The 27,528-nt window shown below is 46.9% G+C and overlaps 1 protein-coding gene across 1 annotated transcript in view; it reads left to right on the plus strand.

Annotated features, from left to right (window-relative positions):
• Positions 1-27,528, plus strand: part of cps1 (carbamoyl-phosphate synthase 1, mitochondrial) — a 255,494-nt gene that overhangs the window by 139,288 nt on the left and 88,678 nt on the right. Inside the window, exons 28-29 of the mRNA XM_084309709.1 lie at positions 174-249; positions 21,884-21,961. Of these exons, the coding sequence (XP_084165835.1) occupies positions 174-249; positions 21,884-21,961 (154 nt within the window). The remainder of the gene's footprint in view (positions 1-173; positions 250-21,883; positions 21,962-27,528) is intronic.

The following is a 27,528-nucleotide window of genomic DNA, read 5'->3' on the forward strand; positions in this document are numbered from 1 at the left end:
TTGAGAAAACAACTGTCACATGCCAGTTGTTCTATCCTCTCTCCTCCCTCACACACTTTTCCTTCTTCTTCATCTCTTCATCTGTTTCTTTCTTTCTTTCTTTCTTTCTTTCTTTCTTTCTTTCTTTCTTTCTTTCTTTCTTTCTTTCTTTCCCTCTCTCTGTCTCTGTCCAGTGGTTCTGCGATGAACGTGGTTCATGGAGAGGAGGAGATGAAGCGGTTCCTATTGGAGGCCACTCAGGTGTCTCAGGTGAGGTACACACACACACACACACACACACACACACACACACACACACACACACACACACACACACACACACACACACACACACACACACACACACACACACACACACACACACACACACACACACACACACACACACAAACAGCACATGCACTTAAAGACTGACTGGAAATGTGCCGGTTTAAATCCTTGCACTTACACTGGACATATGGGTGAGGGAATGCAACAACAACAACATAATGGAGCTGTCGCAAGAATAAAAAACCTACTGTACATACAGTAGATTTCATTCTCTGTTCTTCATGCCTGGTGATACTAAATCCAAATTGAACTCTGCCATTGGAAAGAGTAGATTTGGCCCGATCCATAGTGTGCAAGTTGGCTATAATAAGGTCTATGTAATAGACCTCATATTCTATATTCTATAATAATATTTCAAATTGCATGGGTCCGGATGGCAGAATTCAGTACTGCATCTACAAAACCTTCTGTTTCATCATCTTCCCTTTATTCATTTCCTTAGATTGTTTGTACACGTGATCTCAAGAAGGTACTGAACAAACTCAGTGGTAGTTTGTTATGTCTGGTCATTTTTAGCATGGTGTTATTTACTGCCAAAGATGCAAAGAAAAATCATAATTCATATTATCCTTTGTTTCATCATAATTTAAGCAAGCCTGGTAATAGACACAATGTTTCTGACACTGAGAATACATTCACTGAGGTCCATAGATGTCCGTTGATACCAATAACATGCAAATGGACCTTGTAGAAGTGGAGCAATCTTCCATTTACTTAGGTATGTATTTTAGGCGGATTTTCAGAAAATAGGGCTCCGGGCTTAACACATTGAGTGCCACGCCCCTTCCGGGAAGTGACCACTTCCGTGCCGTCCATTAACCCCATGTAAATGTAGTTGTACTTTGTAGACCTAAACCTATATTTTATAGTATAGCTATGGGTCTAATAACGCTGTTGAGTCTCATTGAGCTGCTTCTGGTCAACGTGCAAAAAACAGATAATTTTTTCATCTGTACATTTCCGTTTTATACCGTTTTGAATATGAACATAGTCCGGCCGCTTCTGAGCAATTCCAGGGAAAAGACACGAAAACAGCGTTTTTGTGTAATTCAATAAACACGTTGTCATTTTTCACCTGATTATCGGATCTTCACTATTATCCTTCCTTGTGCATACATGCAATGTGATTTAGACCGGCGCCCCCCCTCCTGCAACCCAACAGCATACAGCCAAACAGCTATAACACAGATAGCTTCAATCGCAGTAGAAATAAATTTCAGCAAGCTTTCATATATGGTGTCCTTACCTAGTCTCTGAAGTAATGAAAAAAAAAGAATCCAATAATCTCATCGCCATTCCAGTTATCCACAGCGATCGTGCCTCCGACGTTGTTGGACAATGCTCTTCAATGGGCGGGCGGGGTCAGTAGTCCAAACCACCCCTACAAGCGTGCGTTTTGCCGGAGTGTTTAGGACCAGCCCCCATGCCGCAGCTCGGTAGAGAGAAGAAACCAACCCGTTTCTAACGGGGTGCATTACTGGCCGAAGGCGTTAGAGGGCGGTATAATACCGTCTGCCAGCTCAGACACACTCAGAACAGTATGCACAAGGTGCCCCGCTGAATTATGAATGGCAATAGATAATAAAATAAATACCGTGACAGAAACGTAGATCTACGTTTCCGGCACTCAACGGTCGGGCCACAGAAACGTAGATCTACGTGAACGGCAGTCAATGTGTTAAGAGGTTAATGTAAAAGATATGCAGGATAACATGTTTGTATCCAGACCTTCACTACACAGGTGCTTGTCTCTGAAGTCGGGCAGTGTACCAGGAATATTTAAATACCCTGTCTTAACTCATTCAGCGCCAGGGATTAGCCTGGTCCAGTTCTAGCTATGCCACGCTTTAAAGATATGAGTGCGTCACCTTGTTTGTAGAGCTATATCTATAGTCTATATTATAGCCATGGAGACAATACTATAGTCATTTGACAGTGACTTTCTTCTGTCGAACAAAAAAAAGAAAACATTTTCATGCATACGTTCGTGCGTTATCCTGTGGTGAATATAAGTATAGTTTAGGAGTGATCCGGGATAATTCCTGAAAAGCGAGTTATAGGGTGCTACGTGTATTCTACTATAAGCGTTGGCGTTTCTTGCCTGGACACGCTACTATTTCCAAATCAAATGTATATAATAGGTATTATGTTTCATCATGAATGCATGAAAGGGAGGGGGGGGGGGGTTTGGAGCTGGAGCTATGCTGTCGAACTGAGAGTGGTGAGAGTGGAACAGCTGAAGGTCTCTTCTGTCGAAACCGCTTCTGCATTATTTCCACTCGCTGCTCATATAAACGTATCACAGTTGATTGTGGGCCGGTGGTGGGAGATCAGAGTTCTAACAGGTATTCTTACATGTCACAGATTGACGTAAATTCAGAAGGGCTTAGTTTAGTGGGGGAGGTTCCTGCCTCAGCTATACTGAAGAAACGGGACTGGGTAGAGATTTCACATCTAGTCAGTGTTGGTACAACCACACATAGCTAGAAAACAATGCAAACCACTGGAAAATGCCATTTATAAGATAGGGTACCTTTAACTCATTGAGCGCCACACTCTTTTCCCATCTTTACTCAAATCAAATCAAAATCAAATAAAATGTATTTGTAAGGCCCGACAACACATGTTATATTATCGTACTTGGCTTATCGCGTCCCGCTCTTAAGCCTACCGAGATATACCTCATCTCATGTACCTATTGTACTTACACAACGAATAAAACCAATACACCCACACCTGCCGGGTCCCGCCCTTACGGAGGCGTAGCCTATAAGATAGTAGGCGTGGTCCCCAATACACCCTTCCTCTATTTTCGTTCCCAGCATAGCGGATGCAATGCACCTTATGTAACTAGTGTTATGAAAAGATTAGAGAAATTACGTAATGTTGAAAGCTTACCGGAGGTTTGCTTACCCCTGGCATCTTCGAGGCATGTTTCAGCGACACGACGGGCCTATGTTGATGTTTCCTCATCTGACGACAGCAGATCAAGGGGCAGCGTATATGGTTTGGCTATCGGGCCGGCTTGTACAACGGTGAGCCCTGTGTCATTAGGCATCAATGTTGGTATTGGTAATGCTGTGGAGTATGTTTCGGCGCCAGGGCCGGGGTGGCTTGGTGAACGTTCCACTGCACTGCTACTACTGCTAATGCTAATGTTGACGCTGAAATGGGTCGTTGTTCTAATGATCCCCGCCGCGGGACAATTCCGCTTTTCCCTCCTCTTACCCGCTTCATTGATGAAGGTCAGTCGGTTGCTAATGTGGGGGGTTTCGCTGAGTCCTATTTACCTTTTTTACGGGTAAACGGGCTAACAACTGGTTGCAGGCCGGGTGTACCGTGGCTACATAGCCAGGTAGCTTTGATCCTGTGCCCCGGCGGGGATGAACGATGTCCCACCCGGCCGATGCTTGAGACTGCATCGGCTCGGAAGGTGGCAGTATGGACGGATGAGTGGTATACTGCTGCAGGATGGTTTGTAGCGGCGGCCAGTGTTATGGCTCAGCTGGCTAGTTTCCTATCCACATTGCCGTCGGGTAGTAGGGCTATGGGTCCAGCCGACATTATAAACATGTTGCATGTTTGTGGTGTTATAGAGATCTTGACTCAGTCGCAAGCTATAACTGCAGGGAGGATTAGGATGCTGTCAACGTTTGTTGTTCGGCATGTTTGGTTGGTCTCGGCAACGACTGTGGCGAGATCCTCGACAGGCGGCTATGTTTCCCCCGCCAGTGGTGCCCTGGGCGGAGAGTCAACGGGGTTCCACAAGGCCGACAGCCTTGGCGGCCGAGGGATCAGCCATTTTGGGTGAATTCGGTTTGGATAAAACAAGCCGTCGTCACTTTGCCGCGAGCAGCCCGCTCCCCGTTCAATCCTCTCTCTGTTACCCACGGAAGCGGGGCTCTGATCGTTCTCCTTTGGCTGCGGGCCGCGAACCTTCTTTGAAGCGCATGCGGCCCCATTCTTCACTTCTCATGGGTACAGGGGCTGACACCCAGTTGATGGCTGAGCCTGGGTCTGTCCATGAGAATGTTGTGCTGTCGCGTGGCTCCTGCACCACACGTTGTGTGATGGGTGAGCCTGGTGTTACGGCTGCCACTAGTTACAGTGGTCAGCAGGGGGACTCGAGGCCTCTTCTGTTGAATGCACAGCAAGGGTTACCCCGGCCTCGCCTTCGCCAGGCGGGGTATCGCGCTGATGCCTCCCACTCCCGTGGTCTGCGAAGCAGAGGCAAGCGTGATTTGGGTGGTAGCAATATCACTGCAGGGCTTCGGCGTGTAGGAGCCCATGGGGTCCTCATGCCTTGCGTGTCTAGCTGCGGAACGACTCCTCAGCGTGTGCTAGAGGGGTGTTCAAGGGGGGGGGGGGTGTCAACCAGTTTGATGACAGCTTCTCCCGTATCAAACCGGCCCTTTCTGTCGGGGTCCCCCCTTGGGTGCGTCGCACAGCGGGAGGGACCGGGTCAACTATCTACTATTTCTTGCGGCCCAGTGTCAGTTGACGGCGGGTGCGCTGTGGGATTATTTTAGCGTTGTTTTGCGGACCCATCGTGTGTTCTGTATTATAGCTATGGAGACAATAGTATGGCTCATTTGACAGGCATTGTTCATAGTCCATCACTGACTAACCAGTTAATTTCTACATACTGTAGTTTGTGCGCTATTACGCGCTAAACATCGCCCCTTACCAAAATAATCCAGTATTTTTTCATAGATCGCGAGATATGACGTGTTATATGCAATATGCCCAAATCTTTCTGGTTGATCGCTTGAAACCCCAAATACTTCCAAATCAGAGGTATATACCATATACTGTACATGTGTGTCTTCACAAAATCATCAATTGGGGGGGAATAAATCCCAGTCGATTGCCATGGCGATCACAATTACTTGTGTATATTGGGCATGGCTACCATACGGGAAATAATAGTTATATTATCATACTGGCCATCACGTCTCGCTCTTTGCCATTATGAGATAACTCTTATCTCCTAGCACCTACTGTGCTCACAAACAAACAATTTGCACTCACATGCACGTGACCAGGCCACGCCCCGCGTCCTGCTATAAGATGCCGGACATGGTCACACTCTACCTTCCTCTTTTTTTGTTTCCAACATGGACATTGCAGTGCACTCCGTGAACTAGTTGTTATGAAACGCAGGGAGAAATTACACAATGTTGGGTTTTCGCCGGAGGTTCACCAGCCCCTGGAATCTTCTCGGCACATCCTAACAGCGCATCGGACCTGTCCTGGGGTTCCCTCATCTCATGACAGCAGATCAAGGGACGTCGCGCGACGGCTAGCAGTCGAGCTACGTTGCGCACAGGTAGGGTCTGCGCTGCCAGGCATTAATGCTAGCATTTGTGATACTGCTCATTGTCCCGTGAGACAGCCGAGTTGTGTATTGGCGCGAGGGGCAGGATATTTGGGTAAACATGGTCGTCATGACTCTGAATTGGATGTTTTCCCAGCTATCCTGGAGCGTGCGGCTAATGCTAATGCTACGATGCTGGGTCACTGTTCCTTTGTTCCCCGCCGTGGGCTGTCACCACTCTTCCCTCCTCTTAACCGGTTCATTGCTGAAGGTCAATCGGTGTCTAATGTGGGGATTTTGCTGACGCTTATTTACCCTTTTTATGGGTGGATGGGCTGACAACAGGGCGCAAGGCAGGTGTGCCGTGGCTTGAGAGCCAGGTAGCATCGGTCCTTTGCCCTGGCATGGTTGAACGGTGTCCCACCTGGAAGCCGACGCCAGAGGGCGAGTCGGCCTGGCAGGTGGCTGTATGGGCTGATGAAGTTTATACCGCCGCAGGACGGAATTTAGCGGCGACCAGTGTCATTGCTCAGTTGACTGCTTTTCACACAATGGTGTCAGGTAGTGGGGCCTTAGGGCCAGCCGACGTCGAAAACATTGCGCATGTTTTTGGGGTTATAGAGCTTTTAACTCAGTCCCAAGCTATAACCGCAGGGAGGACCATGATGCTGTCAACTCTTATTCACAGGCATCTTTGGTTGGAGCAGTCTTCCTTTGAGGAGGAGAAAAGACTTCTTCTCCTCAGGGCTCCCCTCTCCGCAGAGGGACTTTTTGGTCTTTCCGCAGGAGCGTGGGCAGTATTTGACCTAGGCCCCACACCGCCTCGCACCACGCAGCCAGAGGTGAGGGCGCGGCCTCGCCAACAACTGTGGCGAGGCCCTCAACCAGCGGCCATGTTTCCCCCGCCTGAGGTACCCTGGACACAAAGAAAACAGGTGAACGCAAGGCCGACAGCCTTGGCGGCCGAGGGATCGGCTACATTAGATGAGCACGCCCTAAAAAAACGTCGCCGTCTAGCTGTGTCTAGCTTGCTCTCCGGTCACTCCCCCCCCCAATGACAGCGGGATACGGGCTCTGATTTGTTCCCTTTGGCTGCGGGCCGCATGCCTTCAATGAGGCGCAAGCGGCCCCACGTTTCGCTTCTCATAGGGACAGGGGCTGACACCCAGTTGCTGGCTAGGCCTGGGTCTGTCCGTGAGAATGCTGTGCTGTCAAGCGGCTCCCACGCCACACGTTCTGCGTCTGTGTTTGGTGAGCCTGGTGTTGTGTCTGTCAACGATGAAGCGGGGGAACTCGAAGCCCAGGGGGTCGCAGCGCGAGTTCCCGCAGTCCGCCCTCGCCAGGCCGGGTATCACGTTAGTGCCTCCCACGGCCGGAAGACCGGCGGTGGTCAGGCAGGCGTGCGTGATTTGGGTGGTAGTAATATCACTGCAGGGCTACGGTGTGTAGGAACCCACCCTATCGTGCAGTGTGGGGACCTCGTGCCTTGCATGTCCAGCTGTAGAGCGGTTCCTCAGCAATCCATGCCGGGGAGGTGTTCTGTGGGGGAGCTTTTGTCACCCAGTGTGATGTCAGCTTCCCCCGTATCAAACCGGCCCTTTCTGTCGGGGTCCCCCCTTGGGTGCGATTGCCTCGTGGTAGTGTCAGGGTGCGATATCCCGGCGGTTGGCGGATCCATGGTTGGCAACGCACAGCGGGTGGGACCGGGCTGCCTATCTACGGTTCCTGGCGGACCAGCGCCAAATGGCGGCGGGTGCGCTTTGGGATTATCATCACATATGGCTACAGCAGTGCCGTATGTCGAGGTGGATGGAGAGAATGCTGAGGCGGGGGCTTGTGTTGCAGTTTGCGCAACCCCACCCTCCGTTTTCAGGTTTGGTACAGACCCTGTTGTCAGGGTCAGATTCAGATTCAGATTCCTTTATTGAGCCATTTGTGTAAAACACATTGGTAATTGTTTCTTTTCTTTTTTCACAGTAACAATAACACCAACACAGACACATGTCAGCAGTGACAGCTCTGGCCGACAAGATCCAATCTCTGTTAGCGAAGCAAGCCATCGTCGTGGTCCCAAAGGAGGATGCGATGTGTGGCGTTTACTCCCGGTATTTTCTGGTGCCCAAGAAATCGGGAGGTTTCAGACCTATTCTGGATCTGTCTGCGTTCAATCGGCTGTTTGTGACGAGGCGGTTCAGGATGTTGACCGTCAAACACCTGATAAGCTCCGTCAGAGTGGGGGACTGGTTCACCTCCATAGACCTGAAGGATGCGTACTTTCACATCCCGATCTTCCCTCCTCACAGGAAATTCCTTTGCTTCCTCTTTCAGGGTGTAGCATACGAATACCAGAGGCTGCCGTTCGGCTATTCTCTGGCCCCTCGCACATTCACCAAATGCGTAGAGACCGCGCTGGAGCCTCTACGTCATCAGGGGATACGAGTTATTTTCTATCTCGACAACATTCTGCTGCTCAGCCGGTCAGAGGAGGTCGCCAGGTCTCATACCAGGCTGGTAGTGGAATTCCTCACCAGTCTGGGTTTTGCTGTGAGCTGGAAGAAGAGTACTCCTCTTCCCAGTCAACAGGTGGAGTACTTGGGCTTGGTTCTAAGCTCAAGGCCCATGAGGGCAACTCTCTCAGAGCGACGGCGAGTGGATATTCTCGGCGAGCTCAGGGGGCTCCGTCCTGGCAGGGCAGTTACAGCGCTGTCCGTGATGCGCCTGCTCGGTATGATGGCATCTGCTCACTCTGTGGTCCCTCTTGGCCTCCTCTTCATGAGGAGGATACAGAGGTGGTTTTCCAGTATGAAAATAGACCTGGTGAGAGGCAAGTGGAAACGACTGAAGGTTCCCATGTCAATACTGGGGGATCTCGACCACTGGGGGAGGACTGGTACCCTCACCAGCGGGATCTCCATGGGCTGCAGGCTGTCACACGTCACGGTCTTCACCTACGCCTCCCTCACGGGATGGGGGGGACATGTCGGACCATCGCAGTAGGGGGCAGCTGGACATGCCATGCTACCCGGTCTGCACTGCATATCAATGTGTTGGAGTTGAAAGCGGTCCTTCTGGTCCTCAAGCGGTTCGGCCACCTGGTGGTGGGCGAGCACGCGTTGGTCAGGACGGGCAACACGACGACAGCGTCGTATATCAACAGACAGGGTGGAGTACGCTCCGTCTGTCTGCACCGGGCGGCGGTCGAGCTCTGGCTATGGGCGTCTCTCCGACTTTTCTCGGGTTTGGCGCATAAAGGGTTAAGGCACCCACCCACTTGTTGGCAAGCATGTTTCTCTGAGAGGTTTTGGTCAATAGCGTTTTCAATGGATATGTTTCCCTCATCCCCATAAAACACAAGGAGTTGGCCAACTGATTTATTTTCAAAAAAACAATCAAGTTTTATATTGAACTTTGAACAATGAAATGAGGCGGCTGGGTGGCGCAGCGGAGATTGCGCTCGTCACCAATGCAAGAGACTCCGGTCTCGAATCCGGGTGTCAGCATTGCCTCCGGCTTGGGCCGGCCGTCATACTGGCTCAATTGACAGAGTCAGCGGGTGGAAGTCGATGGGTGGTAATCTGGACGTTGTGGACAGCGACTCCTACAGGTCGGTTGAGGGACGCCTGCACAGCAGAGACAGGAAATAGCGGGGGTAGTGTGAGCCTCCCACACGTTACACCTCGCCAATGAGAGTCCGCGCTGGCAGGTGAAAAGATGTGACAGGCTGCCTCCTCGTGTACCGGAGGGGACGCGTGATGCAAGGCTTCTATCCTCCCTACAACCGACCAGTGGGGGGCATATGTGAGCAACGTTCAAGACAGGGGAGGGGAGAATTGGAAAACACGAAATTGGGATGGGAGAAAAATGGAAAAATAAGGAGAAAAAGTGGATAAAAAAAAATAACAATGAAATGAGCTTTTAGCTTTTTGTTTGGATACATTATTATTATTGGTGTTGTTACTATTATTATTCTCTCACTCACACATGGGCACCCGTGCACACACACACACACACACACACACACACACACGAAATGCTTTATTTATGTCCACATAAATTAACTCATTCAACGCCAGTCACGATGATAGTTGGGTTAACTCGCCATCGCTTGAACGCCAATCACGAGTATAGTCGGGTTTTAATCGTTATTTCTTTTATTAGCGATATCCATTCATTTTCATCCGTCCAGCCTGATGTTATCGTTGGGAATGGGTCTGAGCTCGCAAAAGGGCAAATACCGCCGCCTATCGTCTCCCGGATGGTATTGCACATCATTGGATTGGATTGGCTGGGGATGTGCATAAAAAAATAAAGTCCGGTCCGGGTTTTGCTTCTTGGGCATGCAGTATCGTTGTACCACGTTGACTGGGGGGACTGGGAGCAGCGTGGATTATGTGTTTTGGACTATAACGTTGGATCAATGGACGCAATCGATATTTGGAATGGCGATCAGGGATTGGATTAATCTTTTTGCAGAACATCTGATGTGAGGTAAGGACTGACTCTATGTTACCAGTCTTGGGTTAATCAGATGTTTTTTTCATAGCGATCACAACGTGTCTGTGTGTGTGTGTGTGTGTGTGCGTGCCTTTGGTGCTGAGCAAGGCACGGATAAGCGATTTTTCAGCCCGCTTTTGTATCGTGCATAAGGACACATATACTATCGATAATCTTGCGTTTATTTGAAAACTATTCATAAATCAGCCGAAAAATTACAACGTGTTTTGTGTAATCCACTAAAGGGCTATTATCGCGTATTTCTCTGGAATTACTAGAAATCTCCAAAACTATACTCGTATTCAAAACGGTATAAAACGGAAATGTACAGATGAAAAAACAATCCGTTTCGTACAAGTCATTGATAAGTGACGGGTGTATTAGACCCATAGCCATAATTTAAGATATATTTTAAGCACTTGCAAATTTCCCCGTCCTCCCATTGATTAAAGCTCTGGCGTGCTAGCCCTAATTTGGTCATATAGGCCCGGTGCTGAATGTGTTAAGGACATAAACACTAACAGTGCAATCAGCTCAGTGGGAGTCTTTCAGTTACGTTAGTTGCTAACGTCTGTGGTTGATGCTGAACACTGCAGACAGTATTTACCGTGAGTTTTTCAAAGTGTGGTAATCAAGTGCCGTTTTAATGATAATTCAACTATTTTAACAGTATTACTAACCGCCAGGGAATTTTACCGTGGTTATCATTAAAACCGGTACAATGTCAGCCATTTACTGTCTTACTTTGGACTTTGTTTATTTTATACATTTGTTTACTTAAAGAGTGTGTTTACTTAAAGAGAATGTATTTCCTATTGATGAATACAAATGCTAATCTCTCCATTCACATTTCACGGAAAACAAAAGAAAGTAAATTTTTTTACTCAGACTTTGTGTGTATTGAGGTGATTTCTATTCACTACAAAATATGTCCCCAGAATGTTATATATATATTGAATATATTGAATCATGACCCCTGTATGGTAACATACAGTTCATTGCATTGCCACGTTTTTGCCAATACTCAGCCCTACATAATAGAGCCATTCTGTCAATATAACAGTAGCTACACTTCCATTTGGAGTAAATTATACCGAGGTTAATTCCCACGTCTGAACGAGACGGGAGTTGCACAATTTAGGCATTAAGTCCACACTGTGCTCACTTATCTCAAGTTTGAATCAGAGCTTTAACCCCCAGCTGTTCCGGCGCAGCCTGAGGTCATGCCCGGCAGCCCCAGCTGAACGAGTGTGCAGCAGGGCATCGCCGGGAGAGAGCATACATGCTCAGCAAATACAACCAGGGACCTGGGATGACTGTCTGAGTGGAAGGGCTGACCCTGTATATCGAATAGAATGGAATACAATCTTTATTTGTCACATTGTCACATACAGGAGGAGTACAGGAGAGTGAAATGCCTTGGTTTGGTTCCTCAACCTCACAGCAGCAATGGTAATAGAATGAAACAAATTATAGAAGCAGCACAAAATAGCAGCATTAAGCAACATTAAAGGAAAACTCCAACATTTTGGGAAATTAGCTTATTTGCCATCTACCCTGGAGTTAGACAAGAAGATACATACCTTTTTTCTTCTCTGTGCATGCAGTAGGAGTAGGAAGACACGCACCGTTAGCCTAGCTTGGAAGTAGTTTCAAGTTTCAAGTTTCTTTAATAGTTGTCATACAGAAGTACAGAATACTTTTATACAAAATGCTTCTTACTGTTACGCTCCAGAGACTGTGCAAGACAAGATAAGTATGAAATAAAATAACATAGTATAGCATGTAAATTAGAAGTAAAAAATGAGGTCACAGTGTTCAGTATAGACATATGTACAATGTTCGATGCATAATAGACGTAACTGAGTTACCATATAACTATACTATGCAGTGTACTAATATACAATACTATATAGTGCAAAGCAGAAATGGGATGAGGTACAATTTAGGTACAATTTACAGTAGGTGTACGAGTTGTAGTGCAAATCCTTTATCAATAAATATAAAGTGTGTTTGTGTGATCTAAAGTGTGGAGAGTGGGTGCTGCAGTGTGTTGTTTGTTTAAGTGAGTGTGTGGGTGTGTGTGCTATGTGCAATTGATGGTTGTTGCATAGTGTTTATTGTTCGTTGAGCAGCCTGATGGCCTGGGGATAGAAGCTTCTTCTGAGTCTTTCTGTGCTCTCCTTAAGACTCCGGTATCGCTTGCCTGACCGCAGCAGTTCAAAGAGGCAGTTGTTCGGGTGGCTGGAGTCCTTGATGATTCTCTTCGCCTTCCCCCTGCACCGCTTGTTGTAAATGTTCTGGAGGGTGGGAAGCCCCCCTCCAATTGTGCGTTCGGCTGAACGTGTCACTCTTTGTAGTCTGCTACGGTCTTGTGCAGTGCTATTCCCAAACCAGGAGGTGATGTTGCCAGTCAGGATGCTCTCTATTGTACATGAGTAGAAGTTCCTAAGGATCTTCTGACTGACTTGGAACTTCCTTAGGCGCCTGAGGAAGTAGAGGCGCTGTCGTGCCTTCTTCACAACACTGACAATGTGTGTGGTCCATGTCAAGTCCTCGGATATGTGGGCTCCGAGGTACTTGAAACTGTTCACTCTCTCAACCGGTGCCCCGTCGATGCTGAGGGGGCTGTAGTCCTTGACCCCCGACCTCCTGAAGTCCACAATCATCTCTTTTGTTTTGCTGACGTTCAGGGAGAGGCAGTTCTCCTGACACCACTGTGACAGATTCTCTACCTCTTCCAGGTAGGCCCTCTCGTCGTTGGCAGAGATCAGGCCCACCACTACTGTGTCATCAGCAAATTTGATGATTGTGTTGTTGTTCCGCTGTGCCACGCAGTCATGTGTGTACAGGGAGTAGAGGAGGGGGCTCAGAACACAGCCCTGGGGGGCCCCTATGTTGAGCGTGATGGATGAGGAGGTGCAGTTGCCTGCTCTTACCACCTGGGGTCTGCCCGTCAGGAAGTCCAAGACCCACTGGCAGAGGTCATAGTTCAAGCCCAGGTCCCTGAGCTTGGCTATGAGTTTGGAGGGGACTATGGTATTGAATGCTGAGCTGTAGTCGATGAACAGCATTCTCACAAAGTTCCCCAGCCTAGTTCCAAACGTCTTCCTACTCCTATACTGCATGCACAGAGAAGAAAAAGGTATGCATCTTCTTGTCTAACTCTAGGGTTTCCAAAATGTTGGAGTGTTAAGATACATACCTTTTTCTTCTCTGTGCATGCAGTAGGAGTAGGAAGACGCGCACCGTTAGCCTAGCTTAGTGTCAGTCACTGGAAGTAGGTTCCTCCATTAGCCTAGTTCCCAACGTCTTCCTACTCCTACTGCATGCACAGAGAAGAAAAAGGTATGTATCTTCTTGTCTAACTCCAGGGTAGATGGCAAATAAGCTAATTTCCAAAAATGTTGGAGTGTTCCTTTAAAGTAGTATTACAAATATAATACTGTATATAATACTGTATACATATGATACAATAATGATACACTCTGACTAGCGACCATAATAGCCCTGTGCCACTGATGTGCAGGTGTCTGACTAGGGGACCATAATAGCCCTGTGCCACTGATGTGCAGGGGTCTGACTAGGGGACCATAATATCCCTGTGCCACTGATGTGCAGGGGTCTGACTAGGGGACCATAATAACCCTGACATCCCATCACTGCCAGAAGGCACTGCCACTTGGCCATGATTAAATCAATTCCAGAGGATAAACCAGGACAACTGGCACCTCTTTACAGCTGCAGAAGGCTGCCAGCACCCCAGTCTGTAGTGTCCTCAGCACATTGGAAAACAAAATAAACAAAAACAAAAAGGGTCATTCACATCCTTCATCTTTTCAAGTTAACTTCTACTAAGTCCGGCTCCATGGGCCTCACCAACTCCCACCATCTCACTCACCTCTCCTCAAACCTCTCCCTCTGTATCTCAATGCATACGTCAACCTTTCTATCACATAGATCTCCCTAATCACATCCATCCATTCTCCCTCCGTCAGCACCATCTGACTCATCCACTTTCCCTGTGAGAGCCTTTTCGGTTGCCACCCTTAACACTCGATGCCGGCCGTGTTTTCCTTTTTACCCCCTTGAATGCCGCCACCCACTTCAATGTTAGCGTTAAAAACGCATAATCTATGTTTAAAATTATGGCTATGTGTCTAATCTGCCCGTCGCTTATCAATGACTTGTTTGCAGTCAACATTGTCGAAACGGATTGTTTTTTAATCGGTTCATATCCTTTTTATAGCATTTTGAAAAGCTATCATTATCTAGAAAATTTCCGGAAAATAGAAAGATTCCCCCATAAACGGCATTTATTGGAATATTCTCGAATACACTAGACACGTTGTCATTTTTCGGCCTATTTATGAATCGTTTTCAAATAAACGCTAGATTATCGATAGTATATGTGTACTTATGCACGCTATAGAAGCGGGCTGAAAAATCTATTCTCTCATTTCCTCAACATCACACACACACACACACACACACACACACACACACACACACACACACACACACACACATACGGGACACGCTGAGATATAGGTCAAAACAGCTCCGATTACCCCAAGACTGGTAACATAGATTCCTTACCTTAGATCCAAAAAGATTATTCCAATTCCTGATCGCCATTCCAAATATTGATCATGTTTATTGATTGATTATTGGCTGCTGTAAATATATATTCCATATATATTTCCATCTCGTGATCACTTCCCCCTTGATCAGACGGCTCGCCAGCATAGTGGAACCAGGCGGGCGCCTTCTTGTACGCTGTGACCTGCTGGGGCAGCGGACTGAGAGCAGGGGACACAACCAGGCTGGATAAGCTGGTCAGGAAGGCCAGTAGCGTGGTTGGGGTGGAGCTGGACTCTCTAGCGAGGATGGCGGAGAGGAGGAGCCTTGCTAAGCTCCAGGCCATCACGGAAAACCCCTCCCACCCACTATACACAGACTTGGCTGACAGGAGGAGCATGTTCAGTGCTAGGCTCACACTACCCAAATGCAGCACTGAACGGCACAGGAAGTCCTTCATTCCAACAGCCATCAGACTATACAATGCTTCACTGTGCCTCACTGCATCACTGAGCACAGAGCGGCAGCTCCATAGTGGCAGGAGGCCGCGACTAGCGGCCTCCAGGCTCCACAACAGGGGGCAGCGACTGCTGCCAGACATTGACCTAGGACTAATAGGAACCCAAGGAGGACAATGACACTACCTGATGCACCTTATGTGACACTGTGAATACTGTGAATATATATTTCAGTTAGTTAGATAGTTAATTATATTGACCAATTTGTTTACACTGCTTGTGTTTTTTTTACTACCTGTACCCCCCCCCCTTCCCCCATGCTCAGTATATTTTTACTGTATTTATTTACTGTATATTTTATCCCATGTTTATTCTATTTTACTCTACTCTTAACCTAGGCAACTTGATTTGATTTGTGTTATTATTCTAATTTGTGACCTGTCCTGTCTAAATGTTTAAATGTTGAGCAATTTGCAGTGTCAAATTTCCCACGGGATAATAAAAGTATTTCTATTCTATTTTATTATATTCAGTAGGCTCCCCCCACACACATCCACCACACATCCACCAGTATAATCGAATGGCCTGCAGTTACACAGGGATAGACGATAGGGGGCGGTATTTTCCCATCTGAGCTCCTAGGGTCTGCTGTACCAACGGGAGACTCGGTTGATGAAATATGAATTCAGATCGCTAATAAAAAAATAAAACGACAATTCCCGTCGTCGGCACTCAACGGGGGGCATGATAAGACGACAATACACGTCGCTGGCACTCAAAGTGTTAATATTAGGGATGTCCGATATTATCGGCCGACCGATATTATCGGCCGATATCGGCAGTAAAATGTGATATCGGAAAATATCGGTATCGGTTTAAAAAAAATTAAAAACAATAACAATATTTGTTATATATATATCCAGTGAAATTATTAGTTACCTGAAATTATTCAGTTTTTTGGACGGGGAAACCCTGCATATATCGGTATCGGTTGATATCGGTTGATATCGGTATCGGAAATTAAGAGTTGGACAATATCGGAATATCGGTATCGGTAAAAAAGCCAATATCGAGCATCCCTAGTTAATATGTTAATAATGTACTTGTCCTCATTATCCCTTATATCAAAATCTGTTTTCCTCAAATATATCACTTTGAATTTGAATGGTATTTCTAGTTCTAGTACGTTTTCCATGTAGTTGTGTACTTGTGTCCATAGAGGGAAAATGCATGAACAATCCCAGATGATAGCGCTTTTGGCATTTTTATTCCTGCCTTGACTCCAACAGTCTGTTCCTGTATCTCTATATTTTTTCCGTGAATGTGTGAGGAAGCATGTTGCTTTTCTATAAGGGTGTTTTCCCCCTAGCCTTTGTTTTACTGTACTTACCCACAAGGTATCGCGGCACACGTGCGTACGTTGGCATTGCCATACTTGTGAGGACATTGCATTGATTTCCATTCATTCCCTGCACCCCATATCCTTACCCTAAGGTGGGCTGAAAATGTACTCATGAGTATTGCTAGACATGCGCCACACACACACACACACACACACACACACACACACACACACACACACACACACACACACACACACACACACACACACACACACACACACACACACGCACACACACAATTCCTCTGCTTTCTCCCTCTGCTCTCAATTAGCTGACATTACCACCTGGCATGGCTGCTGTTAGTCTTGTCTGCCCATCTCTGCCTCACTGCCCCTCTGGGTGGCACTGTGCAACTGGCCCCTCCACGCTCCCCCATCTGAGGCTAGGAGAGGGAGCACACACACACACACACACACACACATGACAGGGCTGACTGACATGGTCAAACAATGTATTGTAATATGCAGTATTTTAATACCAGTCGGTAACTGTTACATTATTGCCTTTTAAAGGTTATTTCTGCCTGACTTAAACCTGCAGATATCAGGAGGTGCATTGTAGTTGAACTATTTGGTTGCCGAAAACGTAGAACTACGTTTCTGTCGCCCGATCGCTGAGTGCCGGAAACGTAGATCTATGTTTTTCTCACTGTATTTCTTTTATTCTCTATTGTTGCCATTCATAATTCAGCGGGGCACCTTTCTCTCTCTCTCTCTCTCTCTCTCTCTCTCTCTCTCTCTCTCTCTCTCTCTCTCTCTCTCTCTCTCTCTCTCTCTCTCTCTCTCTCTCTCTGTCTCTGTCTCATGACTGTTACTATAGCAATGGGGCAGCACCTCTGACCCAAATCCATGGTTTAAAATGCTATCTCTCTCTCTCTCTGCGAGCTCTCGACCTTGGTGCTGCCTGATCGCTCCCCCACCCTGCACCGATTGGCTCGCCTCCACTATACTCTCTGTCTGCTCCTCAGCTTAAAGGCCCTTTCGGTGTTAATTATAAAGCCTGAGTGTCAGAGTAGATGTCTGCTGTCATCTACATATATTTACATTATATACACATGAAAAACAAGTCGGATCTTACAACATCAAAACAAAAAAAGTGAAAACCCTTCAGAAAAAGAAGCATACACTAAGTCCATTTAGAACAGCTGAATGTGTCAGAACACTTCAACTTACCATCTTTAGATAATTAGGTTTGAAAATATTGTTGATGTTGTTGTCATTGCTCCATGGTTTCTCAGTGTATTGGGTCCCATTCTTCAGCTGTACAGTCTAACCTTAGAACTCTCTCTGTGTTATATTTGATCAGGCTATGTACTTCGATCAACATATCAAAGCATTGACCTGTACAACTTTCTTCAATTTAAGAAACAGTTGCCAAACTCAGGTCTGTTGTATCACAACCTGAGCTAGAGTTGATCATTCACACATTTATATCATCCCAGCTAGACTACTGCAATTCCCTTTTCACCGGCCTCAGTAAGTCATCTCTGAACTGTCTACATGATTGATCAGGTCTAGCAGGTCAACTCACACATCTTCTTTACACTGGCTTTCCATTAGGTTCAGTGACCTGATCCATCCATATATCAGCAGTACGTAGATCACCTACTGTAGATCCTCTGACCAGGGCTTACTGGTTGTCCCTCCCTCTCGACTTACAACAAAAGGTGACTTTGTGCCTTTGCAGTTGTGGCTCAGACACTGGAACACTCTTCCTATAGGCATATGATATGACACCTTTACATTTACATTAGTCATTTAGCTGACGCTTTTATCCAAAGCGACTTTCAAGTTCAAGTCAGCAGCAGGAAGGGTACAACTCCGGCAGCTAAGGGTCACTAACAGTATTTGTCAAACAGTCTCAAACTTAAGTGCTACAGACTTGAGTGCATATTAGCATAGTAGGTAATAATTCCTTAGTAGCAGAGTGCATACTAGTGAGTACTGAGTAGTGAGACAGTACAGCCTTTAAAAACATTATTATTAAAAAAGATTTATGAACTGTGTGATCTTGCTCTGTGAAAGGTGCTCTACTAAATAAACTTTACTTACTTACTCGTTTATTTACACTGTGAGGCTGGTGATGCCATTATGGGTGTTGTGTGATTGTATAGTCTTACGTAGACACATCACACCCTCAGAGCACCAGAGCTGCTTTAGCCTTGTAACTAGGGATTCTCGATATTGGCTTTTTTACCGATACCGATATACCGATATTGTCCAACTCTTAATTTCCGATACCGATATCAACCGATATCAACCGATACCGATATATGCAGGGTTTCCAGCCCCAACATTTTTAATAATTTCAGGTAATTAACATTACATATCTCTTGTTGTGGAATTAACACAACATTATGCATACTTTTGACAATAAATCAGATATGTGCGTAACCCGTGCATACGATCGTTTCTAAGCAAAGTGTGGGACTTATCAATTTGAACGTGTGCTTGACTTTGTGCATATATCTACGCACAGCTCCGGCCGTGCGTACCTGGCGCCCGGTGGTAGAATATGAATATTGCAGTCTGCAACGTGGAAATAAGCTTCCGTGCATTAGTTTCAACACTGGCGTGTTCAACTTCTGTACGACCCGTAATTCATTATAGTTCATTGTAAAATAGCGACAGTAGTGTAATTATAACGGGCTCACGCCCGAACAAGAGGTTGGCCTGCTTGTTTGGCACGGGGGGGCAGACGCAGAACACCCACCTCCAAACGCAATTAAATATTGTTTCAAATAAAAAGCGAAATACTATTATTTTGTGTGTCATGTTTCCAAATAAGATTGGCCACAACGAAATGCTTTCTACTTCAATTTGTTGGTTAGAATAGATTACCTCCGTTGAAACTTCACTGAGACTAAAAGACATTTTTTTTTTTTTTTTGTGAGCTCCGCGCACAGACGTGATAATAATAATAATAACAATAATAATAATAGCTTCATTTTATGTAGCGCCTTTCAAGAGACCCAAGGTTGCTTTACATAGATAGGGGGGGGGGGATAACAAAGTAACAAACATAGTGGACAGACACAACATATAAATATGATGATGGGATTCAAGTTCGCGTTTTTATTGATCACTTAGGCAGGCTATACATAGGCTACATGGTTACTGTAGCTGTCAAAGCTCCATCACAAATGCAGTTATGTGAATAGAAAGGGACTCCACTCAGTGATGCGCATTTGCCTGATAGATGTCGTTGCTGCATGCCGGGAGGAAAGGCATGCTGCATGTTTTCAATTAATTAAATAAAACTGATACTTTTTGCAAGGGTTTACTGTCATACAAATAATCAACCAACTACATACTGTAACTTTTCAGTGCACGTTCTTATTTAAATTGCTCCCGCAGACCCGTACACAGACATGATGGAATTCAAGTTCAAGTTTGTATTGATCACATATAGGCAGGCTACACATGGCGTATAGGCTACATGTATCATACATGGCAGTGAGATTCATTGTTCTTGTATATGCTCTCGTATTATTGTGTATATAGGCTACCCAATACCGACATCAAAATAGATTGTATGCCTCTACAAATCATATGCAGCAGGTAGAAAATTTACGGAAAATCCGTCGCGATTTGGAATAAAATTGAGGAGAACTTTAATCCCTGGGTATTATTCCATATTCCAGCACAGTCTTTATTAGTTAATATGGTCTTTAAGTTAATAGATATCATATCCGACATCACCCATAACACGCTTCGCTCGGCTTAGTCCACTTTTCCACATTTCATGGGGGTGTTCCATTACCGCATATGGTTAATTACGGGCGGTGCTATATGCAAATACTTAAAATCGTGCACGAGCGTGGAGCGTAGAACTTAATGGTATTTATCAACACAAAGTGTGCGTACGACCCGTGTACGCACGTGTGATGAATCCCGATTTTTCTGTGCGTACACACATTCTAAATTCTGTGCTTAAGAACAAAAATAGAACACTTTCTTTTATTTTGTATCCACTTTTTCTCCCATTTTCTATTTTTCTCCCATCCCAATTTCGTATCATCCAATTCAACCCTCCCCTGTCTCGAACGCTGTTTCTTGCCTCCCACAAGCCGGCTGCAATGTGGACTAAGTCATACATAGCACGAGTCCCCTCCGATACTCGAGGTAACAGCAGTCGCATCTTTTCACCTGCGCGGCGCGATCTTTCAGCGTCAGGGGTCTGCGCTTTGGAGGGGCGCCACCCCCATTGCTTCCTGATTCTACTGCGCAGGCGCACCAACCGACCTGTAGGAGTCGCTGTCCACAACGCCCGATCCCCACCCATCAGTTTCCCACCCCCTAATACTGCCAATGTGTATTAGTACGGACGACCAGCTAAACTGAAAGCAATGTGGAGCACTGGGCTCGAACAGGCGAACCCAGCGTCTCCAGTATTCGTGGTGAGCGCTTTGCCCACTGCACCATGTAGCCGCCATAAATAGAACACTTTCTAAGAATTATTGATAAATGAGGGCCCTGGTCTCCTCAACTCAAAGGTAATAGTTAATAGCAGGCAACAGGTGGGAAAAGTGGTGATTTGAATATAAAATTGCAGGTAATATGCCATTTACCGTACTTTTCTTTGGATGTTTGCCCACACTAGCCTAATCGCAAATGGGCTTTGGCAATGCAGCATCATGGGCGAGTTGAGCGACTGAAAATGAGCTCCTCGCTCTGGGAAATCATTCAGTGCAGCTCCACTTTCACTCCACTCCACACACACACACACACACACACACACACACACACACACACACACACACACACACACACACACACACACACACACACACACACACACACACACACACACACACACACACACACACACACACACACACACACACACACACACAATTCAAGAACATGTCCTAAAACTCGCTGGTTGTGTGCCCCCCCCCTACAGGCCATCAGAGCCCTGAACACTGAACTCTCCACGCACAAGCACACATGAGCACACACACAACACACACACTGTACACGCTCACACACTAGCAGCCACTTTAACATGAGCACACACACACTCATGCTGCACACGCTCACACTACGGACACTTTACAGAAGGAAAGATCACTTTAAGAATGTACAGATACCGATATGCCTACTTTGTTTACTTGTTATTGCACTATGTCGCTCTATTGGTTGGACTCTTATATTATATTATTACTTGTATTATGCACATCGTTGCGGGCGAGACCCCCCGCATTTCACTGTATACCTGTATGCCGTGACAAATAAAACTCTTGTATCTTGTATCTTGTATCCTGACAGCTCCTGTTGTGTCCTCTCTCTCTTCCTCAGGAGCACCCAGTGGTCATCACTAAGTTCATCTGTGACGCCAGGGAGGTGGAGGTTGACGCAGTGGCCAAGGAGGGCAAGGTGAGCGTCTGTCTTCATCATCACCTGTTTAGCCCAGTGGCTGCAGCTACAACTGTCTGTCTGTTGGCCAACATCTGCTGACTCACTGCTACTGTAGCTGTAGTGAAGCATACAGGAAGTGTAGGTGGACGGACAGAAGGGAGGGAGAGACATTGTGGGTATATGAGGTTCTTCACATCTTCTTTCCGTCAATAATTCCCTATTTATCCTGGCCTTTACTTCTTTGATTTCTCCGAGCGTTTCCTGTTCTTTTGATATCTGGTGTCTCCCCTCTAGCTTCTTCAGCTTCCCTATCAGATTGTGATATGTCTCCGTTCTGGCCTTCTTCAGCATTGCTGTCTTCTCCATCAATTTCCCCCTTATCACCACCTTCAGTGTGTCCCATAGAATGTTCGGATCTACCGCCCCGTTGTCATTTTCTTCCTTATACCTGGCTATCTCCTCCTTGATCTGACTCACCAGCCCCTTGTTATTTAATATTCCTACATTTAGTCTCCAGATCGTGTTCCTCCGTCTCCCTTCTAGATCTACTGTCAGATATATGGCACTGTGATCCGATATGTCCGCTACTCCTATTCTGCTCTCCCGTACCCTGTAACTGTCCCCCGTCGTCATCAAAAAGTAGTCTATTCTCGCATATGTCACGTGCGGGTGTGAGTAATGTGTGTATTCCCTTTCCATGGCGTGCATCCCCCTCCAAACATCTATAATTCCCATTTCCGTCATCTGAATATTCATATATCTACTGATTTGTGTCCGTCCTTTTCCAGTACTCGTGGTGTCTAGGTCGTGATTCAGTACTACATTAAAATCTCCCGCGCATATCAATATCCCTTCTAGTTCCATCACTATCATATCAAAAATGGTCTCATATAAATCCCTCTCACTCTGGGGGTGCATAAACATTCACTAACGTAACCATTTGGCCCTCCATTTTCCCCTTCACCAGAACAAATCTTCCCTCCTTGTCTCTTACTTCCTTGATCAATTCAAATTTGACTGTGTTTTTGATTAACGTGATTACTCCTCTCCTCAGGTTCCGTTTAAAGGAGCTATAGTATGCATTTTCATATCCAAATCTATTCAGTTTCTCATGATCCTGTGCTACCAAATGTGTCTCCTGCAAAAAAATCACTTCCATCTCACTTTTTTTACACTTCAACATCACTTTGCCCCTCTTTATCGTATTATTCATTCCATTAACGTTTAACGACATCATTTTTATACCTTTAACCTTTGTCATCTTTCTTCTTCTTTCGTCTATCAGTCCCCCCCATGTCACAGTCATTCCCCCCTCCGGTTGTAGCCTCCGCTCTCTTCACCGAATACATATAATGATTAACATAAATAAAAAACATAAACTTTACATAAAGTGCTCCCAAGGCGTTCAGGGGGTCCCTGTGTCCCCCCCTGTCCCCTGCTGGTGGGTGAGGGGTAATTGCTCTCCTAGCGAGAGGCCCCCTCCTGACGGCTTGGGGGTTTGAAACCCTTACCCCCAACCGCTCGTCATATTTGTCCAGCCTTCTTACTGTTTTTATTGCTGTCGAGCTCCTTGTCAAAAGCGCTCTGTCCTTCATTCTGATCAAAGACCCCCATTTCCTAGGTCCCTCTCAGTGTGGCTCATATGTTCCAATGTCCCTCCTTCCTCCCAAACACGTGTGTGGTGTCTTCTGTGTACCCCTTTTACTTTCTTTTCCTCCCCTCTATTTGTGATGTTCATTTATCCCCTTAATCCCTTCCAACTGTGTTACTCACAGCCTATGTCTATGTATTTGTTTCAATATGTTCTGTCTTCCGTCTATTTCACCTAATTATATTTCCATTTATTTCCTCCATCAGCATGTGTATTATGTGTCCATGTATACGTTATGTTCGTTCCTATATCCTGCCTCTACCTGGGAATGTGTGTTTATGTATATGTTATTTCAGTTTCTATATTTTGTCTCTATTTGGATAGTTTTTCAATCTCTTGTGCGTGTACTCATCCGTTCGGTCTGTCACGTCTCACCTCGGCCTTCTCCTCTCTCCTCCCTCCTCTCCCGGGTTTCGATCTCCTACTCTGGTCCATCTGCGTGCTTTCTCCAATCTCTGCTGCAGGCTCAGCGTCTGGCCCTCCTGTCCCCTTCCTTCTCCGTCCTCCGCCATCTGCATCCCCCGTCGCCTCATCTCCTCCGCCGCCTCCCGCGCTGTCGCGTACGTCACCGTCCCTTCCTTCCAGTGAATCCTTAGCGAGGTCATGGGTGATTGGAATTTCATTCCGTTTTCTTTCAGAATTCTCTTCAGTCCCGCGTAGGACCTGCGTGTTATTGCTACCGTTGTCGAGTAATCGTGATCAAACGACAGTCTTTTCCCCTCGATTTCTATCTTCTTGGTCCACGCGGTTCTGAGTATCAATTCCTTAATCTCAAATCTCAGAAAGTTAATAATCACCGCCCTCGGAGGTCTGTCCGGTTTCGGTCTCGGAGCCAACGCCCTGTGGGCCCTCTGTATCTCCATTTTTTCCAGTCCCGTCTCCTCCAGTTGTTCCTTGATAAGCTTTTTCACATATTGGGTCACCGATTCCCCTTCGACTCCTTCTTTCAATCCCCATATTCTGATGTTATTTCTCCGTGACCTCCCCTCCATGTCCGATAGCTTTGTCTCCATCTGTTCTTGTTTTTGAATCGCACATGTTAATACCTCGTGTATCTCTGTGTTCCATTCCTCCACTTGCGCCGTTCTTGTCTGTAACTCGGTTACGTTTCTGTCCTGTTCCGCCATCTTCTCATCCACCCTTTTGAGTTCTGTATTCATTTCACCTCTGAAGTCCTCCTGTTCCTTCCTCAATTCCTCCCGTAACTTCCCTATATCGTTCCTTATCGTGTCCGTGTTCAGTTTTATCGACGCTGTTATGGTCTCCAATATCCCGGCCTGCATGACCACGGCCCATCCTGGCATTCCCGTGCTTGTCCCAGCCGATCCCCCTCCTTCCTCCGCCTGACCCTTCTCGGTCTCGTTTCGGGGGCTCTGTTCCATCAAACTCTCCTCTTCCCATGAGTCCTCCATTTCTCTCTCCTTCACAATTGTTTTTTCCTCCTTCCTTCTCGTTTTTAATCACTTTTCGGGTCCTTTTTTATCAGTTTTTTCACTCTTTTGACCAGGAGCTCCACCGCATGCGTGTTACCCTTCCGCTCTCATACCGGAAGCCCGACGTCTCATGTCTTATCCTGTTCTTCCTCAACAGTGATTGGAACTCTCTGTTTGTGAATTCGGTCCCGTTGTCGGACCTCAAACATCTTACTGTACCATAAGGGGCTATGTCCGCCAGGAATTTTTCGTGGCCTGGAGTGTGTCACTCTTTGCTTTAAGAAAGTAAACAAACACTGCCCCTGTGCACACGTCTGTAAAAGACTGTATATATCTAAAGCCTCTTATGGACTCGTTTCTTACTGGACCGGCAAGATCTGTGTTAACCAACGCAAGTGGTACTTTAACTTTTTCTGTGGGATTTCTGTTTCTCGATTGAGCAAACTTCCCCTTTATGCACACGACACATTCTTTATCAGGTCTACGCTTTTCACCTTCAATGTGCATGCCCTCTGTTACTGCTTGCAGTTTCAGTAAATCCTCGTATTTACAATGACCCAGAATCTCATGCCATGTCTGAATATCGTGGCTGACGGTTACTTTACACATCTCATTGTCATTACACTCTGTTTTCAGGTAATACATTCTCTGGTACACCTCTATGTCAAATCTCGTACCGTTGGGCTCTACAAGAAAATGTTTACCTTCAATGAAGAACACTCTGGCACCGTTCGCAGTAGCAGCTATTACAGAGAATAGTCCTTGTGGGAACGATGGTACATAGAGAGCGTTCTTTAACGTCACTGTATGCCGGCGCCCCCGCTGTCCGTGAGGCATACCTGTGCGTCTCCTCTCTCTTTCGCCAACCCGTAGGTGCGCTTTCCGTCTGCCAGCTCCATGCTGTGTCTCTCCGGGCGGAAAGTTCTGTCAAAGTTCTTGAACTGACTCCTGTCGTTGATGACGTGGGACGACGCACCTGTGTCCACGATCAGTCCCTTCCTTTGGGCCTGTTGCAGCTGCGTTGGCCTGGTGACGTACGCCGTCTGCGCCCTGGGGATGAAGTCCTCTCGTTCCGCTACTCTCCAGCCATCGCCTCGATCCGTCTCGCGCCGACCATCAGCGCCATCTTGTCCATGCGCGTGTCGCGCGCCCTGGTCGCGTTTCTTCATGCACGCTATGCCTGCGTGCCGCGTGGATCTGCAGGAGCCACAACAAACAGTCCTCGTGCAGTTACTTCTCCGATGGCCTTTCTCCGCATCGCCAACACGCCCGTCAGCTCCGTCGTGGTCCTGGTCCTCTCCCTTGGCGTCGCTCGGGCCTTTAGCACCCTCTCTCCCGCCTCTGCAGCGGCTGGGTGGGTATCTTCTGAGGCCTCGAAGTTCCTTAACTTGAACTGTCCCAGTGTCATGTCCGTTGACCCGTGTGTTACCAGGAGTGTGAACGGTTTGTACAGCTCCGGTAGTCCTCTCATCATCATCGCCATCATTAGCCCATCGCTTGGTGCTTCTCCGGCACTCCTCAATGGCGTCGTGATCTGCTCCGCTCTGTTGACGTATTCGGTCACAGTCTCGGTTTGCCCCTTCCTTAGGGTCGTCAGTGCTATGTAGAGGGCCATGACTCTCTCAATACCTCCAGGCTTTCTCGGCCTCTGTCTTTAGTGTCGCAGAATATCAGCCCCAGGCTGGTGTCGTCGAGCAGCGGCGCTAACTCACAGTACGCGTCTGCGTTACGCTGGTCGTCCAGGGCTTGCTCTTCCGCCGTCAGTTCTCCCATGGGGGCTGCCAGGATCGTCTCCTTCAGTCTCGCACCGTGCATTCAGCATAGCATGCGCTCTTCCCAGAGCTCGTAGTTCTCTGCTTTTCCATTGAATGTGGGCCATTTGTTCCTCCCTCTGGTCGCCACACGTTCTAAGATGGTGTTCTCCCCTCGCCTCCGTTGTGTTCAGCAGGCGCCACGCTTTCTAAGGCGGGGTTCTCCCCCTCGCCTCTGTTGTGCTCGGCATGCTCCGTCTCCCCCGGTGCTGCCTCCTCTGGGCTCTTGGCTGCTACCTTCCAGTGACTCCCGGCTGCTACCTTCTTGACTCTCCTGTGAGGCTTCTTGGCTTTCATGTTGCTCTTTGATGGTGGGCGTAGTTTTAGCTCCTGTTGGCCTAGCGTCTAGCCACACGGTACTCCCGGTGCTAACCTAGCCTATACTTTAGCTAAACTTGCTACCCTTATTATTTCGCCCCCGGTGTGATCTGGGCCCATAACCTGTTAACAGAATCAGGCTATAGGGCGACAATAATGTGGTCAAGAGGCATGGTTTCTAGCTGGCAGAGCAATAACACAAGTCCTTCTCGTGAGAGGTAGATGGGGGGAAGAGAAAGAATGGGAGGAGACATCTCTATTTATACTCGCCACCTGGTGGTGTCCATGAGTGGCTCCACCTAGAGCGCCCTCTAGTGGAAACAGTTATATATGCAGTTAGACAGTTACTAACAATCCTACCTAGAACCTCTG

The sequence above is a fragment of the Notolepis coatsorum genome (assembly GCF_963971535.1).
Source record: "Notolepis coatsorum genome assembly, chromosome: 3".
Taxonomy (NCBI): Eukaryota; Metazoa; Chordata; class Actinopteri; order Aulopiformes; family Paralepididae; genus Notolepis; species Notolepis coatsorum.